Source organism: Abramis brama (assembly GCF_963993115.1).
Source record: "Abramis brama genome assembly, chromosome: 16".
NCBI classification, from domain to species: Eukaryota; Metazoa; Chordata; class Actinopteri; order Cypriniformes; family Leuciscidae; genus Abramis; species Abramis brama.
In genome coordinates, this window is record NC_139978.1 from 27,549,859 (window position 1) to 27,569,374 (window position 19,516).

Below are 19,516 nucleotides of genomic sequence, written 5' to 3' on the forward strand. Positions count from 1 at the left end.
CCAAAAAATGGTGTGGATGAAAATTTGGGGAAAGTGACCCTGTCAGTTTGGCAGGGTTGTTGCTTAAGTATTCTCTTATGCTGCAAATATTTGATCAAAAATACAGAAATAGTGTGAAATTTTATATATATGTATTTTATATATGATGGCAAAGCTGAATTTTTAGCATCATTACTCCAGTCTTTGGTGTCACATGATCCTTAAGAAATCATTCTAATTTTCAGATTTGGAGCTCAAGAAATATTTCTTATTATTATCAATGTGAAAAACAATTGTGCTGCTTAATTTTTGTTGTGGAAATGGCGATAGATTATTTTCAGTATCCTTTGATGAGAAGAAAGTTCAAAAGAACCACATCAAGTCTTTACTGTCACTTTTGAATGCATTCTTGCTGAATAAAAGTATTACTTTTTAAAAGAAAATCTGATATTCTGGTTCCTATGTGGCTTTCCTGTGTGAGCTTATGGGAGCTTTTGCCTGTTTTATCATTCACCAAACAAAAATCTTAAGTATTATTGCTTAGAAAATACTAGTAGCACATCTCTTTAACATAATTTCCATTTGTAGCACAAAGGATACTGGAAAAGCTTAACACTTCAAATAATAAGTGTTTTTTCTAAAGCGACATTGTGTGACAGCCCTGGTTGTGTGTGGTGATACAGTACATACATATCATGCTAGAATGAGGAATTGGAGTCATATTTGTATGTGTGTTTTATTTTTCCCTGAGTGTATGCTTAACATTTCAAAGACTTTATCACGCATGTACACTCGGCAGTGGTGTCTCATGGGAGTGTTGTTCTTCCAAGAGTGAAGCTTTTTTGTTAGGTTCATTCCTAATTACCTAAAACTGCCTAATTCTGTGTAGCTCACACTTATACTTATGTAATACTAGACTTGTACTAATATAGTGCACACACATGGCCCTAAGCACATTTATTGTCTCAGGGTCATCTCAACGTGACGACACGAGAGACTCACTTTTGGGAAACAGTGACATTATAAACCTTTGAAGCTCTGAATGGGGTGTTTTAAAGTTTTAAAAACATCCCGAGGAGCCAAAAGCGAATTATTTATGAAGAATATGTGTTCAGTTCATACGTAAGGGAATAAGAAAGAGAAGGGCAGGCCAGTGAAGGAAAGGAAAGGCTCAAAACGAGACGCATAAAATCAAAGAGTTGGCCGCGAGCTCTGCCGTTTCATCCAGGATAACTCTGATGAGCTTGAAGTAAAGGCTGCCACTCTAATGTCACATTTTTTATGCTTTTCTAGCAGCACAAAATTTCAGGAGAGAATCCCCCCCCCCCCCCCCACCCCCATAAGATGAAATATTAACCCGGGCGATTATTAAGACTGTTGCTGAAGCCTGAATATCTCGGACTTGCAGTTGGTGTGACACAGATACAAGACAACTGTCTACGTAACTTTTACAGCCTTTCATAATGCATCACAAAAGTTCAAAGAAGTTTCAGGAAAGAAAAGGATGACAGATGAAAGGTGATATGAAGAAGAGAACTTTCTGTATGAGTGTGTGTGTTTGCTCGAGGCTTTGGAGACATTGTGACCTTAAATAGCTGAGAACTCATTCTCTGCTGTGGAGTTTATTTCCACTGTATGATTCAGTACAAGCATCATCCTGAGACTAAAAGACACATGAAAGCGCTTGATGGACACAGTGTTCTTTCCTGTGTTGACATTTCCTGTTGAAACAGGAAGTTTGTAAAGGATATATCGGACTTGTCAGCTAGTAACGTTTTAAATTTATCTTATTATTTGTATTTTTTTCATTTTATTTTGGTTGATATGGTGTAGCTATGCATTTTCTATGGTGTTTTCTGTTTTGGACGGTTGCTATAGTGTTTTGGATGGCTACTAAGTGGTTGCTAGGGTGGTTGCCATTTTATAAAATGTTTTACTTAAGAGTAGCATTTAAAAATGAACCCTTATGTTGTGTTCGGGTCCTTTTGACCCATAGAGGATTTTTTTTTTTTCACAATTTTTTTATTACCTTGTAGCTTATAAATCTCTCGTTATGCTATATTATCACCAAATATTGGATTCAATCTTTTTGTCAACTTGTTTTCTTTCAATTAGGGCAGTTTAGCATTTATTTTTTAACTGATGGATCGTAGTCCTTATTGATCTGAGCTTATGCACCTCAGATTTTGAGTGAAAATAGCAGTATTTGTGGATAGTTTGGTCAATATTCAATAAAATATGAGAAAAAATTGCACTGTTTATCACACTAGTGTGCTTTAATGTTTAACCATGAAGTTTGTTTTGAAATGCTTTTATATGGCACAAAGTCACACTTGTGGTGTTCACGGTTAAAATGACTGGCCTACAAAAAAAAGCGGATTTATTATCACCAAATATTGGATTCAATCTTTTGTCAACTTGTTTTCTTTTAATTAGTATATCTTTCAATTAGTATATCTATTTGTATTTAGTATATATATTAGAAGTATATCTCAGTCATATTGCTAAAGTATGGTGACCGACATTTGTTTAAAAATGAATAAGGTAATTTTGAAATCAATTCTGTGTTACACAGGTACATTTAAGCAGGATTTAGTCTGCATTTTTCCAGCTGCGTTCTGAATTGTTTTAAGTGTCTGATTGACGTCTCTAAGTTCGTTTATCTAATTTAATACATTTTAAAAGTTTTTTCTGTATTTATTCAATAATATGTTGGTTGTTCACAGAGTCAAATATGCTGTATTATGTTTATGCAAATATATTGTGTAGGTGCCAGTTGTCACAATGTTCTTTAAGGCTTGACTCACCAATTGTATACAGAGAAGCAGTGTGTGTGTGTGTGTTTGGCTTTGGTCCAGTGAGTCCCACACACTCTGTGTGAAATGTACAGATACACTCCCATCCCACGCGAGAGCAGATCAGAGGGGTTACATCACAGCGAAATGTGGCAGCAGTCAAGGAGTGTACGAGTGAAAATGTGTTGTGATCTGATTGCTCTGACATTGTGGGAGACTTCAAAACGACGTTAAAACAATACGATTGCATACATAGAGCACTCTACAGGAATCAGAGGCGTCTGTGTGTGTGAATGGTTAGTCTTGTGCCGCACACTAACTCCCAAAGTAATAACATTTTGTCTAATCTTTTGGATTAGGACACGGCTGATAAATTAACTTCCTTTTAAATTAAGTACAAACTTCAAAGCAGCCTATTCAACATAATGTTATTTGCCTTGCAGTGGTTTATGAAGCTCCTCCCTGTCAATTAACACATTACGTTAATGTCTGCTGCTGAAATTAGCATCTCCTCTCAGCGGGCTGCCGCTAACACGCTCATTGTCATTTTCTCAGCTGCTATTGTCCCTGTTATATGATTAAGGGCTATACCCTACACTTTTATAGCATTGTTTTTTGGCAGTTTTGTCATATTTTTCCAATCTTTCTGACAAATTTTAAAGGTACAATAGCAAAAACCACCTGTTCTGAATTCTATGTAAATGACCTCTACCATGATTGACTAAACAATTTGCCTGTGTAATGAGTACACTCTAAGAAAACTTATTATAACAGCCTTCTGTCTGTACCATCTTGACTTATTTGCTTGCTTTCATCACTTTCACTTTTATTCTTGTGCGCTAAGCTGAACAGCCAGTCAGAGTTCTCTCTCGACATGCTGAATCGGCCCAAAAAAAAAACAACGGCATCCGACTAGAGCCAATCTTTGCGGATCACACCGGAAAAACTAAGCCGACCGACGCTCAAAAACGGCCTGACATTGGCTTAGTGTGTCCCGGTCTTTAAGGGTATTACTATAACTTGGGGTATTACTGGTCTAAGGTACTATAATGCAACTTTTATGGGTTGATAAGGCACAAAGTTGGCCTTTTAAGGGTACTGCCGCAGTGACAAGCTGTTGTACTTCTAAAGGTACAGTTTTTGCACATTTCTTTCTAACAACTCTTATTTACAGTTATCTCGTCCTCCCCAATAACAGCCTCTTAGCAAGTTCACAACACAATTTGGCCAGAAATGTGCCATGCAACTGCATTTGTCTTCTAAAGATCAAGGAAAATCCTGTTTTCCATGACCCATTTAGATTGTTAGTCAAAAAGTTAATTAAAGGTCATCTTAGGTCCTGATCTTCTTCTCAGGAAACTCTAAGTGGTGGGTGTAACTGTTGCCAGATTTTGTTACTAACTGACTTTACATCATTGTTAGTGATTTTTATATATATATATATATATATATATATATAAATTAATTATATATTTATAATACATTTATTTTGCCTTAAGATTATTTAAGTATTTTTAGTGAAAACAAGACGAAATACTGATTAATAAAATGTTTTTAGCAGTAAAGCCTCTCTGAGAAGAGTGAGTTTGAAGTGGCCAAGCACAGTTAGTGTTTCAGTGTTCATGTTCAGGTCTCAGTGGCCAAATATAAGGGCCCTTACAGAGAGTGCTAAAATGTTCTGCTCCTGCTGCATTCCAGCTGTGCGCTTCAATCCCAGCTGTTCATTCAGCTTAAATCCCACTGCCTGCTTTGATCCTACACACCCTAAGCACAGCAAAGGAAAAGCCCCCTTTATCATCTTCCTGCCAGCCCAACCAACAATGCGTGGAAGTGAGTCAAACCCATTTTAACTGGTCCAGCTCTCTGAGCCTCCAGCCTTTACTCGCTCACCAGACAAAGACCCTCACAGAGGACGTTCAGCCCTGGCTGGAGCTTTCTGGGGCCAGCGTGGCACGCCATGGCAGGCTTCTCCGTGTCGATCCAGAACTTGCAAGGTGCAACTCTAACTCTCGTGCCGCTGTGTTCCCTCGTCGTAGTTCCTCTGACCGGAGGTGGAGGTGGTGGAAGAATGTGGGGTGACGCAATACTGGTCTGCTCTCCGACTGTCACAGGAGGTATTCACAGCGTTTATCTTAGCAGTGGGGAGAGGGGGACATGAAATTGAAATTTAATGTTCTACATAGGCAGCAAACCTGGGAGATGATGTGATACTCTAAAAAGCTGAACAACACTGCAAAAAATTGGCAGTTTTTTTGTCTTATTTTCCAGGTAAAATATCCTAAAATTCTTGAAACAAGACCAACTGACTTGAGAAGCAATGCTGCTTAAGATATTACGATTTGTTTGCAGATAATGTGTCTTTAATATGAGTGTAATGTGCCTTAATGCACTGGCAGATTTTTTTCACTTGTTTTTAATTTATTTAAAAAAGTAAAAAAAGAAACACAAAACACACTTGTATGCAAGATGCAATCTATGCAAAAAGGCTAATTACTTTGTACAGTGTGGCTTCTTAAAAAATAACTTGTTTTAAGGATGTTAACAAATTTTGTCTGGAAAACTAGTTAAAATTATTAATTAAAAACTAATTTTTCAGTGTATATACACAGCACAGACAGTTTTATGCTAAAATAGTGAGTTTATCTATTAATAGTGAGTTTATCAAGGATCAGCTATATATATATATATATATATATATATATATATATATATATATATATATATATATATATATATATATATGCAACAGAGGAATGTCTATGATATGACTGGGTTTTAACACAGGATGTCAGTCTCATTATCAGATAAAGTACAGAAAACAATCTACTATTTAGTTAATATATTTAGCTGCAAATGAAATTTAATCCTGTCTTCTTTTCATGCTTTCATGGATTTATATACAGACGTGAGATGGGTTCTGATGTGTAGATGAAGTTTGATTATTCCATAACTCCGGTTCTTACTCTCTTTTCATAGCCAGTAGCAGATATTCAATGCAATCCAGTGTAGACTTTCCGGCTCCAAAGCCATTGTTCAATTTAAGGTCAGAGATTTGGATCACTGCCATTATACCTGCAGTCTCGCTGGAGCTGCATCAATTCTTTTTAACTTAGGCTACCATTAATGGTGCATTTGTCTCGTGTTTCATCAAGTGAGATCTTTACAAGTGTGCTGGTTCTCTAATGCATTATTGTCATAGTGTTAAATATGCATAAAGTAATTGCTTGGTTTAGTTTGTTTAATTGGCCAGTACAATGGTGGTGTTAGATTTTATTCTGAGATTACTGATGCTTATAAGCATAGATGTACGTTGTCAGTTATGATGCAAATTATGTAATATGTATGCACTAAGTATACATTAAAAACACTTCTTTAAGAGTTTATAAACATATATTTTTACACACACACACACACACACACACACACACACACACACACAGTGATAGATGCGGCCAGTAAAGGGAAAAAAAAGAACGGTTTATTTCCATAGAATGGGGTTACAAAAAGTAAACAGGGTTCCCACGCGTCCTGGAAAACCTGGAAAACCTGGAAAATGAAAGACTAATTTTCCAGTCCTGGAAAACACATGGAAAATGGGAAAAAAAGTAAAATGTCCTGGAAACGTTTGCGTTGTCCTGGAAAATAATTTTCCCTCCTTGTGGATGAAACGGGTTAAACATTTTACGCATGTATGTCTGTTTTCAGCTGCCTTCAACGGGTAATATCAGAGAATGTCTAAGGGCCTGTTCACATATCGCGTCTTTTGCGCGCTCAAGTTCGTTATTTCAAATGTAGACGAATGGCTGTATATTCACTTATTTGCTTTAAAAAGTCTTTTAAAATGTCCAATAACGTCATACACATCGTACGACCAGAGATACTGCTTCACGGCAATCCTTCACTCACTCTGGTGAGTTCGCGCTCTGCACCTTCTTTTCTCTCGAGGCATCGACAACACAGCTGACACAGGTAAACACACGTGCTAGAAGAGTTTTTGTTTTGTTTCTGGTCCCGCTTCGGATGCCACGATGCCATCAAGCAGTATCTCTGGTTGTAATCAGTCCTTCACTGACCAATCAATATTCATTAGCAGAATGCTAGCGTGTTATGGGCAACAACAACTCAACCTGTAAGAAATCAAAAGGACATAAGAACAAACAAGTTCATTCAATTTTTCGACCTATAACCCATGTTGAACTTGCAAAACCTACAATAAAATCTGAGATTTCTCAATGGCAATCGGGTGAGGGAGACAAATTTAGCCGTCTAGCCCCATTGACTCCCATTCAGTCTGCACTCGCCCGCGATTACCTCCAGTGGAATTCTAATGGAACTGCAACCAGAACCGCAGAACCATACGTCATAGCAGTGTGAGGATGACAGCGCCAGCCTAACAGTCTGATGCCGGAACCGCATACCATACATAGCCACCTTGCATATACCATACCTAAACCTACCCATCTCCACCCCCTGACCCCTAAACCTACCCATCTCCACCCCCTGACCACTAAACCCACCCCTAAACCTACCCATCTCCACCCCCTGACCCCTAAACCTACCCATCTCCACCCCCTGACCGCTAAACCCACCCCTAAACCTACCCATCTCCACCCCTTAGATGTTTTTACCCCGCCCACTTCCGGCATCAGACTGTTAGGCTGGCGCTGTCGTCCTCACACTGCTATGACGTATGGTTCTGCGGTTCTGCAGTTGGTTAATATTGATACAATGGGGCTAATAGGAAGTGCCAAAGCTCTCCGTAGACAGGCTCTGGTAATATTGGGCTGGAGCTGTCTGCTTTCATTTCTGCATGTAGCCAGCACAGCGCCCCACGTGACACAAACCTGCCAATATGTACGCATTTTGCGTAGCAAGTACGCAATTTGACATCTCAGTACGCTGGCATACATGCCAACCCTCCCGATTTTTCCGGGAGACTCCCGAATTTCAAAGCCCCTCCCGAAAATCTCCCGGACCGACCTTTCTCACGAATTTCTCCCGATTTCCACCCGGACAACAATATTGCTACACTATCCGTCACTGGGCGCCGTTTCAGACCGAACAATAATAAAGGTTACACCTCGAAGTCAAGCGCGGCAATCAGAACGGAAAAAGAAGCAGAAGAGGAAGGGGAAAAGGAAGAAAGAAGAGACCATGGCGAATAAAAAGAGAAAATATGCAGTATGTTATATCAGTATTCTCGAGAAAAGGAGTTTTCCCGTAGCGTAAGCTAAACTTACGCAACACGAGAGTACTCTCGTAAGAGAACGACACTCGGTTACTAACGTAACCTCGGTTCTCTCTAGAGAGGGAACGAGTGTTGCGTAGCCTGCCGTGCTTGTGCTGCACTTGGTTTCGCTTCTAGTCGACTGAAATCACTTGTGCAACCTGTGCGAGGGGGTTTTATAGGCTAGCCACACCCCTTTTTGGCGGGCCATGACGACACCCCCCCCCTCAAGGTTGGCAAGTATGTACGCTGGTAGGACTTGCCCCTCTAAACTACGGTCTTGTGAGTTCTGTGGCAAATGTGCACTGATATCAGCAAGTAAAATACCAGTGTATGAACTAAAGTAGAGAATAACTTCTGTTTTAGTAGTGTGGCATTGCAAGTAGAGGAAAGCAGGTGGCATTGTGAAAGACAACAATCTTTGCACAACTATAATACAGATATAACGGTATAGGTACAATATCACATCTGTTTCAAAATATATCTCGATATGATAATATCGGTATATCGCCCAGCTAGTTGTGATAACTTGACTCGCACTGTAGCAGCTGAAAAAGTCTTGAAAATGTCCTGGAAAAGTCCTGGAAAATCATTTCAAGAAAAGAGTGGGAACCCTGGTAAAGCAAAAGTTAACCCAACTGAGGTAAACCAACCAACGTATTAATAAAGAGGAGAAAAAAAAACTTACAATAAACATGAGTCACTGCATTTGCCTCTCAAACAATTACAGAGGTCTAGGGACTACAGGACCTGTTCTCTCACAGAACACAACTAACTCCTACAGAAACAGTTAACAAATGTATACATTGGTGGCCAGCACCAATTAACAAAAAAGGGGGATACACAGACACATAATGGCTATTACACAAAATAAACAAATATGAAAACATCAAATATACACAAACAAACACTTCAAATAATAGTCAACCACTATTATAATCGTTTATTATTTTTATATTATAGTGTTTATTATAGTTATATATTATATATAATACTAATGACTTCACTTTATAAATGTACTTACTATACATAAATAAAAGAAAAGAAAGCAAAATAGTACTTGGAGTCCCATTTCAACCCCCTGCCAAATTATTACCCGCCTCGTTGAAGTCAGTAGCCTACCTGATTGCCTAAGTCCGATCATTGGCTGGAACTGTATATATGTCCGAAGTTTCCGCCCGAACCCCTTATGGCGGTGCACCAGCTCACGGGACTCAGACGCAGAGCCAAATAAAGAGATATCTCTATATGGCTCTGCTCAGACGCAACAAACAAGCAAACAAAAAGAGCGGCAAGAATAAACTCAGCAAACTAAACGTTAAAGAGTGTGCGCACTTAACTCCAAATGAAAGTTTAAATAAAGTTTATTAAACCAAAATAATGTTATTGTGCATTCTTTACTTTAAACAAATTCCACTGAATAAAAAGACAAACTGACCTGACCCAGGCTCACCAACATCCGCCACACACATGCACGCATGTTGTGCTTTCATGTTTTATGTGGACATTCCATAGACATAATGATTTTTATACTTTACAAACTGAAAATTCTATCCCCATACACTAACCCTACCCCTAAATCTAACGTTACCCATCACAGAAAACTTTCTGCGGTTTTACATTTTGGATATTTCCATCCTTGTGGGGACATTTTGTCCTCATAATGTTGGGTTTACCAGGACACACACACACCAACCATGTTGTTTTAACACTTGTCCTCTTTGTAGTCATAACCATCATAAACAGCAGTCACAAGATGCCTGTCATCTGTCTTCAGTTCTGACATCACAGATAATAGATGACTGAGTGTGATTGTGACTGGCATGATTCCAGGTCTAATTAATAAGGTCAAATGAACATGTTAAGTGCACCGCATGTGTGTGCGGTCACAATGATGACTGATAACAACTGACTTGACTAAGTAGTGTTGTGTGATCACATCTCTGCTGTGCTAATTCAGTTCAGTGTGGAGAATGCCAGCATCAACTCTATTCCAGTCTTGCTTATACCCTCGGGTGCAGCGTCGCCCTCCATCCACTGGAGCAAGGGCAGATTTATAATGACGTGTGTAAGTTCATGAGCGTGCTCTGACTGAGCAGTTGGTGTCATCGGTTAAGTGCAGCCGTTAAAGAGGACAGAGCAATTGAGGACAGCAGGGATGGAGAATGACAGCACAGTTATGATTAGAGTCAATCAGAAGCGCGAAAGATCACCGTCATTTTTCTTATTAAACCGTCATATTGTATGTATAGTAAGCGCTAATGTCTGTGATGAATGTGTCCACTGTGATGATTTTTCCTTATTAATTACATGATACCGCATTCACTTCCATAGTGTGACGTATTTCCAGGTGAAACTGAAAATGAGTGGGAAATAAGATTTTCTTAGTTTTAGCCATCAGGGTTTGATTGGATCATAAAAAGTAGGTTATTATGTTATTTGTTAATATTAATGTTCATGCCAATGTGACCTAGAATTCATTTTAAGGAAAGAAAAGAAAAGCCATTTCAGAGGTGGAGAAAGTTCAAAAGAATGTTCTGATAGATGAACTATAAGGTTGGTAATGTTTCATATTAGTAACATCTCAGGAACATGTTCACTATTGTTGTTGGACACTGTTTAGCACATTTGGACTGCGAGTTGATGAACCCCAAGAGTTGATGAACCCCATTGAGTTCCATTGTATTTTTCCATAGTGTTTTAAGCATATGCCCCACAACTGTTTGGTTACCCATATTCTTCAAAATATCTTCTTTTGTGTTCAGCAGAACAAAGAAATTCATACAGGTTTGGAACAACTTGAGGGTGAGTAAATGATGACAGAACTATCCCTTTAAGGTTCTTTATTGGCATCCAATGGTTCCTTTAACATCAACGAAACCTTTCCATTGCACAAAACATTTACATTCAGTCATTTAGCAGACGCCTTTGTCCAAAGCGACTTACAAATGAGGACTAAATTAAGTGAGTCATCGTGAAGAGGCAAAAACAACGCAAGAAGTGCTCAAAACACAAAGTTCAGGCATTGCTCAGAGTAGCATAAGCCAGACAAGGGAGGATTAAAAGAAAAGGAAAGAATTATTATTATTATTTTTTTATGAGGTTAAGTGCTCACGGAAGAGATGAGTTTTCAGTTGTCTTTTGAATGTTGTCAGGGATTCTGCATTCCGGATGAGGGTGGGGAGATCATTCCACCAGCACGGAACCGTCAATGAGAATGTTCTGGAGAGTGATTTTGTGGCTCTCTGTGATGGTACCACGAGCCGTCGCTCATTGACTGATCGTAGGCTTCTGGTGGGGATGTAGACTCGTAGGAGCGAGTGAAAGTAAGAGGGAGTTGAGCCTGTGGTTCTTTATAGTGAAAAAACAAAAGGTTCTTTATAGTGAAAAACGGTTTGGTAACACTTTATAATAAGGTCTCATTAGTTAAAGGCACAATATGTAACTTTTTTGCTTTAAAAATAGCAAAAATCACTATATCTATGTTATATATTTTTTTTAGTTGTGTACTTACATTATCCCGACTGTTTCCAACAACTTTCAAACCAGGATAAATTTGTAATTTAATTCGAAGACACGTCCCGTTTCTTTATTTCCGTTTTGTCGCCGTCAATGGCGTCATATCCGCGTTGTCCCTGGTTTCCGCTCGTGCTGCCATAGCAACCAGAGCTATGAACCAGAGCCCTCTGATAGTAACCAAACTGACGCGGACAACTGTGTAGTTCGCAATGTCTATCTGCACGCTGTTGTTGTTTCGTTCAAACATTATGGACCATGGCAAGCAGACTTTGGATAAAAAAGGAGAACTAAAACGAGAATCAATATCAGCGCGGTGTTTTTGAGATGCCGAGAGCTCCCATAGACGGTATAAAAACGAGAGCTCCACGTCCGAGACTTCGACCGCTTTATTAAACAGGTGAGCACATTTACATAAAACTAATCAATGTTATATAGTTCAACAATGATAAAATGTTAGAATATGATCTGTATGTTATTCTAATGTTGATCTAGCTTACTGCTAGTCTCATACAGACAAACTAACACATACATTTCAACACATTCAAATGCAGTTTAGACTAGAGTGATAGTGTAATGTTAGACCAAGTGAAACAGTGCTGCGTTACCTCACAAGTTTAATTTGTCTAATAAACTGACCTGTGAGTTGTAATTCTGCTCTTGCGTGTAGTCTGGTAGAATGAAATGTCCATATTCCTTTTATATCCGCGGGATTCGCGTCGCTTGTGGAGCTGATAGCTGTCTCTTAGCAATCCTGAACTGCTTCATATCACAGTCATGATAAAAACATCGATGTATTCAGTCATCCATAAACATTATTAGATCGGTCGGCTTGACGTTGATGACAAGATCCATAATTCTTAGCAAATGTTGCGTCATCAAACTACGCCTTTGTTATTGTAAAGAGGTTAGCGACCCCTAGTGGCGAAAAATTCCATACTGTACGTTTAACAGTAGTTAACTAACATGAACTAACAATTTGTCAACATTTGTGACAGTATTTGTTCATCTTTGTCTATGGTAGTTCACAGTGCATTAACCAAAGTTAACAAATACAACATTTAATTTTAAAAATGTATTGTAAATGTTGAAAATTAACATTAAGTAAGATTAATACATGTAGAAGTATTGTTAATTCTTAGTTCATGTTAACCAAAGTATAACTAATGAAACCTTATTGTAAAGTGTTTCCAAAGGTTCTTTTTTTTAATTTTTATGTTTTTTGTTTTTTTCAAGAACTGTTTATTGAGATTTCTTTAGGGAACCAAAGGTGGTTCATCTATGGCATCGCTGTGAAAATCCCCTTTTGGAACCTTTATTTAAAGAGTGTAGTACACAAAAGTATTTTTTTTTCACACATAAACACAAAAAAGCACCATAAATGCGGTTCATATGACTAGCGCTCTATAGTTAAGTTGTCAGAAGCCATACAATAGCTTGAGAACCCAGGAAGAACTGGTAAATACGTTGACGATATGGTCACATGACATCCAGCCTAAGAGATGTTGGTTGTGGACACGGAGTACTCTTTCTCTTTCTTTTCTGTGGTCAAATGTTAGAAATAATGACAAAAAAAGTGTTGGGTAACTATGGCAACAGCACAGTGTGATTTCTCTTGGTCTCTCCCTGTAGGGGTGAAGTTAATAAGATTAGAGATAGATCTCAGCGATGGCAGCACTAAAGACCTCGGCTCTGTCTTTTTAATTAGCCCCTCAATTTCTCTCACACACGCACACACACACACACACACTGTTTCCAACATTGATAATATATCAGCATGTTACAATGATTCCAGGATCATGTGACACTGAAGACTGAAGTAATGGCTAATGAAAATTCAGCTTTGCATCACAGAAATACATTTTAAATTGTAATAATATTACACCATATGACATTTTTTTCTGTATTTTTCTTCAAATACATGCAGGCTTGATGAGCGTGAGAGACTTCTTTCAAAAACATTAAAAATAGTAATATTTATAACTTTTGACCTGTACTGTACAAAATCTAAAATTTGTATTTAATGCAAAAATAATGCTATGGGGAAATAACCATTTTATACATGCGTGTGTTTATATATGTGTGTATGTGTATGTATTCTGCTGTAAATACATCTGTCACATGATAATTTGGTAAACACTATATTTAGCCTGTTTGTTCTGTGTTATGCTGGTATTATTTTTGCATTTATAAAATGGTCAGTTTTATCATATCAATAATTTAGCATATGTGACCCTGGACCACAAAACCAGTCACATGGGTCAATTTTTTGAACTTGAGATTTATACATCACATGAAAGCTGAATAAATAAGCTTTCCATTGATGTATGGTTTGTTAGGATAGGACAGTATTTGTCCGATATACAACTATTTGTAAATCTGGAATCTGAGGGTGCAAAAAAATCGAAACATTGAGAAAATTGCCTTTAAAGTTGTCCATTTATGTTCGCGATTTTGCTGCATCGACTCACAAAAAAAAAAGTTTATATATATTTATGGTAGGGAATTTACAAAATATCTTCATGGAACATGATCTTTACTTAATATCCTAATGATTTTTGGCATAAAAGAAAAATCAATAATTTTGACCCATTCAATGTATTGTAAATATACCCGTGGGACATGTGACTGGTTTTGTGATCCAGGGTCACATATTGAAAAAAGCAGTTAATCAAAAAAGAAATATTTGAATTTGAAGATATTTTTGTTTGCTACTGTACCGTGTTAGGTCGGCCTTAATTCAGTCTGTTCAGAAGAGTCATCTAGCATTTGTTTTTGATGATTTGATGCTGTCTGAGGCCTGCGAGTGTTTTGCAAGATCAAACACTTTCAGATTGACATGCGTAGATCCAGCTCCTTTAAAACAGAAAGAGAAGAGAGAATGCTCAATTATACAGCTTTTGTGTTCCCCCCTCCCATCACATTCTACTGAGAAATGATTTCTGCATCTGATAGATGCTTTTATTCCAAGCTGCCTAGTCAATTAATGTGTTCCCTGCAACTCGAACATTGACCTTGGCTTTATTAACAGCGTGCTTTTCCAGTTGAGCTACAGGGAATGAAAAAAAGTGTGCTTATGATGCAAATATCTACAAACCACCCTGATTATATAACCGAGCGAGACACTGCTCTGATTTAATGGAGCTCAGATCAGCTTCTAGTTTTAAAAGTAGAGCTTCTAGTTCTTATTTTTGATGTTCCTCCTTTGATGCCTGTTTTTGCACTTCACAGTGTTGTCAGTGATGCATTTTGTTGCAGAACATTTGGCAAACTGCTTTGTGTTTTTGCTGTAGCCGCTGCTGGCTGTTCAGTGTATATTGCATGTGGTGTGTTTGCTTGAGTGTTCGCCGGCTCTCACGTCCACGGAGCTGCTGGCATCTGGCACTTATGGCACAGGAGAGAGTGTGTGTTGCCATGGCGATGATGGAAAAATTGAATTTGTGCCTGCCGCACCCTCAACCAGGCCGTTTCCAGGCGATTTGTATCAGCTCTACTAAAAGAGCTCTGTCAAGCAGGAAAGAGCCTTTAAATGCAGCTCCTTCATGACTGAATCACTTGAATGCATCATTGTGACTCAAAATCACTAACATGTCATGGAAGATGTGGCAGCCAACCACCCTGCCGTGCCAAGTTTTCCAGTGCAAGTCAGAGTCATGTTTACATTTACAGTTGCTTTGGTTTATGGGACCTTATGAGACCATTTATGACTGTGACAGTCAGTGAGGATTGTGGGATTGAGAAGAGAGACTTCCTTGAGGTAGTTCATAACAAAATACATGGTTTCATCTTCGACACTGAGAAATTAAGTTGACCAAGATGTCAGGCAGGGCTTTAGACCTACACATGCTGCCTAACAGGTTGAAGAACAGGTGTTTCGGTGCCCATCTGGATGATTATGATAGCAAACACGTCACGTAGCTGTTTCCTGAGCAGCTGTTATTGTGCTCTGTGAGGGGGGTGATCATTTGTAGTTCTGTTGAAGTCGTCCACTCGTTTGATGAAGGAGAGGAACATTGTGAATTGTTTGTTTGCTGGAAGAAGGTAGAGTATAATAACTTGCACTAAGAAATATATTAATTTAAGGGTGCTTTGTTATATACTTCTGTAGCATTTTATTTTTCACCTGAGGTCCATTATTAGTCAAGCACTGTGTGCGAAATTGCCCTCTATACCCTCATTCACTATTCCCTACATGAGTCCACTAATATAGTTCATTTGAGGGAGTGAATGAAAACAAGCGAGTGAATGCGGGCACTGAGTGCACCGGAAGACCTGCTGCTTTTGCATAATTTGTGCTTGCGGTTTATTATTATTTGAAATTATTTGAAACTTAACAAACTTGCAGCTCCAGTAGTAATGAAAAGATTTATCTTGAACTCTGTCATGGAAACTAATATGTATAAACCGTAATTAAACAATTTAATAATCAATCAAAAAGGACTCACATTGCATTATGGGTATTCTCTAGTCGTTTGTACACACATTATTGTAGTGCATTGTGGGATTGAATAAGTGCACTGGATAACGTCCACTATGGTTTCAGACACCACTATAAATGGCTGTCCCCTCAAATAGTGCCCTAAGGTAAAGGGGGCGATTTCCGACACAGCCATAGTTAATAGGGTTAAAAGGGTGTTTTTGCTACTATGCCTTTAAGATATACCACCATTCAAAAGTTTGGGGTCAATACATATGTTTAAATTTTGATAAGACCTTTATAATGTTACAAAAGATTTCTATTTCAAATAAATGCTGTTCTTTTGAACTTTTTATTCATTACAGTATCCTGACAAAAATGTATCATGGTTTCCACACAATAAAAATCAGCTTTACTATTGCATGAACTGTCATTAAGGTAGACCAAGATGCTGATTGTTAATTGATATTTAAATATCAGTACTAATTTTAGTATTTTATTGTACCTTTAACCAGGCATGTCACTTCTAAATGGTGAAATTTGACATTGTTTTTAATCTTTTCTCAGCTTAATATGCGTTAATTAATTAAAGGTTGATACAAGTGTAAACACTGTTGCTCTGTGGCCCCATCAAAACATTGCTCTGTTTGTTTAACCAGCCCGACAACAGCGACTTTGGCTCAACCAATGGTGTGATTTTGGGGCGGGGCCATCATGTATTTCTGACCAATGACAACAGCATGGTTCTTTAGGAACAAGATTCTAATTTTTCAACATCATGTTAATGTGTTTCATGATATGATCAGTAAGAAATAGTATTAGTAAATTATGAATTATATTTCAAGTATTCATATAATTTAGCAAGCTTTTCTTTATGTAATCCACACAAGAAAAAAATACAGATTTTTTTTTTTCTGGCCTCATGGGGTTTGATGTTAAAGTTTAAAAATGTGCTCCTCTCCTCATGTCTAACTGTTCTGTTGGGGCATCAGTTATTCCTCTGGAAGACTGTGTGAGTTTCAGCTTTATCATGTTCTATTAATAAATTATTCATGTTGTGTAGTTTTGATGAAAGCGAGACTTTGAATGTCTGGATGCGTGTGGTGTGTTTATATGCGACGAGTGTTCATTTCACGGTGACATTTTAGGTTTAGTACACTCCAAAGCTGAATATGTGTTGTTATTGGTGTTATGTTTTAAAGGGGTGGTATAATGCCCTTTTCACAAGATGTAAAATAAGTATTTGATGTCCCCAGAGTGTGTATGTGAAGTTTTAGCTCAAAATACCCCACAGATATTTTCATATAGCATGTTAAAATTGTCACTTTTTGAGGGTGAGCAGAAACGCATCGTTTTTGTGTCTGTCCCTTTAAATGCAAATGAGCTGCTGCTCCCGGCAAAAAAGGCGGAGTTTCAACAGCCTGTGTCCTTTTACCTCACAAAGACAAGCACTGAAATTTTCAAAAACTTTTAGCCTTTTATGTTCAAACCAGAGTTGGACAAAGATGGAGAGCCTCAAGAAGAAGTGACAACATGTAGAATGCAACAGGACGTTTCTGAATGGTTAGTTGATGAATTTAGGTAGCTTATAGTTATCTTCTAGTCATTGATTAGCATATTCTGCCATGATAATCTATAAATCGTGTTCCTGGGGGTGGGGTTTATGTAAATTTTAGGGTTAGGGATGTCACTAACCCGGGAGGAATGTCGTGTAGTCCCTACCAGCCGTTTATTGTAGTCCTTAAAAAATGATTTCTTTAAAAGCAAATATCTTCCTTTGCTTTGAACTTTAAGTGTTGTAACTTTGCAGATGTTGTTTTATGCTCTAACAGCAACATTACACACTAACTAAAGTTAGAAAAGTGAAATCATAATCAACCACCCCTTTAATATTCAAGCACTGCTTTTGCTTTATGCCACACAGTAGTTTCTGAAGACTTAACACAGACTTTCAATTTCTCATTTTCTTAGATGTCTCTCTCTCATACACACAAGCGTCCCAGGCCTTTGAATCTCCTCCGGTGCTCATTAGTGGCTGACACTTGAAAGTTTCAACAATATTTCAATATTTATCGGTTTTACATAACTGAGCTGCAGTTGAGGGCAGAAACATGAAACGGCAGCAGACAGAGCAAATCTCCAGGGCTCAAGCACAATTCTCAGCCTCTCACTTATGCTTGAAAAAAAGGTCTGCCAACTTAACTGGAACATTAGATAAGAGCGTGACATAGAGATATTGGGGTATCTGAGGTACCTGTGGGTCACTAGCGAGGGCAATATGGGACTTTCAGGGTTTAAATGCCATTATTTGTGCAATATCATTGTATCCTCAGTGATAAATTCCATTGATAATTTAGTTTTGTCAACATCATTGTCACTAAAGGTGATACTTTTTTAGACAATAACAGCAATTATGTCATTCTAAACATGTATGACTTACTTTCTTCTGTGGAACAGTAAAAGATTGAAAATGTCTGTTTTATTTGCCCATACATTGAAAGTCAATAGTGTCCAGTGTTGTTTTGGACCTCATCGACTTTCATTGTATGGACAGTGAGAGAGACTAAATGGTATTTAAACTCTTTAAAAGAGCAATATCATTTGTATATTTAGTGATAAATACCATTCAAAATGTTGGTTATGTCCACATTGTTTTCATTTATAAGCAGCAATTCATCTACTAAATGTGATACTTAAAGGGATAGTTCACTCCAAAATTTTAATTCTGTCATTTTTTTCTTCTGTGGAACAGAAAAAGATTGAAAATGTCTCAGGGTTGTTTTGGACCCTATTGACTTTCAGTGAATGTATGGACAATGGAATTTGGCATACTATTTCAACTCACTATTTTGGACACATGAATCTTAGTTTTGCATATACTGTTTAGGGTTTATAGTATGTAAGTTCAGTTGAAGCCAGTATTTTGGTCTGTGAGTGTACATAAACTCAAAAACCTTTCATAAAGGTAATCGTTCATGTTGTCAAGGTGGTGAGACATAAAGACAAAATGCAGCAGATCAAAGTCTCATTGTGGTTGAACCTATTTAGGTTCCTACCTATTCACTTTTACATCAGACAGTTAACATGTGACCAAAGTGATGCTGCAGGGAATAAGAGATCGACAAGAGAAAAGAAACGAGAGAGTGAGAAGAGGAGGGTGGGTCAGATGGAGACACTGAAGCAATGAAAGAGAGCAAGAGAGAGGGGAGGGATAGCTGTTTCCCGTTGCTTTTGAGTGGGGATGTTTTCATCCAGTCGCAGTTGAAATTCGTCCACATTCACTCGGGGTCAAGACCAGCCACACCTCTGTCCATCTCCCTTCTTCTGTCTCTCGTTCTCTTCCCTCGTTCCGTGCTGGAATTGATTTGTTTTTCATTCCTCGAGTCTCGATGTTGCTCCTATACAACCATTTCCTCTCTCTCCTAGAATCGATCTATCGCCGTGGAGCTAGACGATGGAGGAAGCTGTACCGGGTGAACGGACACCTCTTCCAGGCCAAGCGCTTTAACAGGGTGAGTTAAAGTCTCTAGTTCTCTCCAGCTTGAATGAGGACATCTTATTGGATTCTTAATGTGTATAACC

At 38.2% G+C, this 19,516-nt stretch overlaps 1 protein-coding gene across 4 annotated transcripts in view; it reads left to right on the top strand.

Moving 5' to 3' along the window:
• prkcz (protein kinase C, zeta) overlaps positions 1–19,516 on the top strand; it is a 111,739-nt gene that overhangs the window by 42,233 nt on the left and 49,990 nt on the right. For all 4 annotated transcript variants that reach the window (XM_084087362.1, XM_084087365.1, XM_084087364.1 and 1 more), the window contains one exon: positions 19,361–19,446. In XM_084087362.1, coding sequence (XP_083943488.1) covers positions 19,361–19,446 — 86 coding nt within the window. The remainder of the gene's footprint in view (positions 1–19,360; positions 19,447–19,516) is intronic.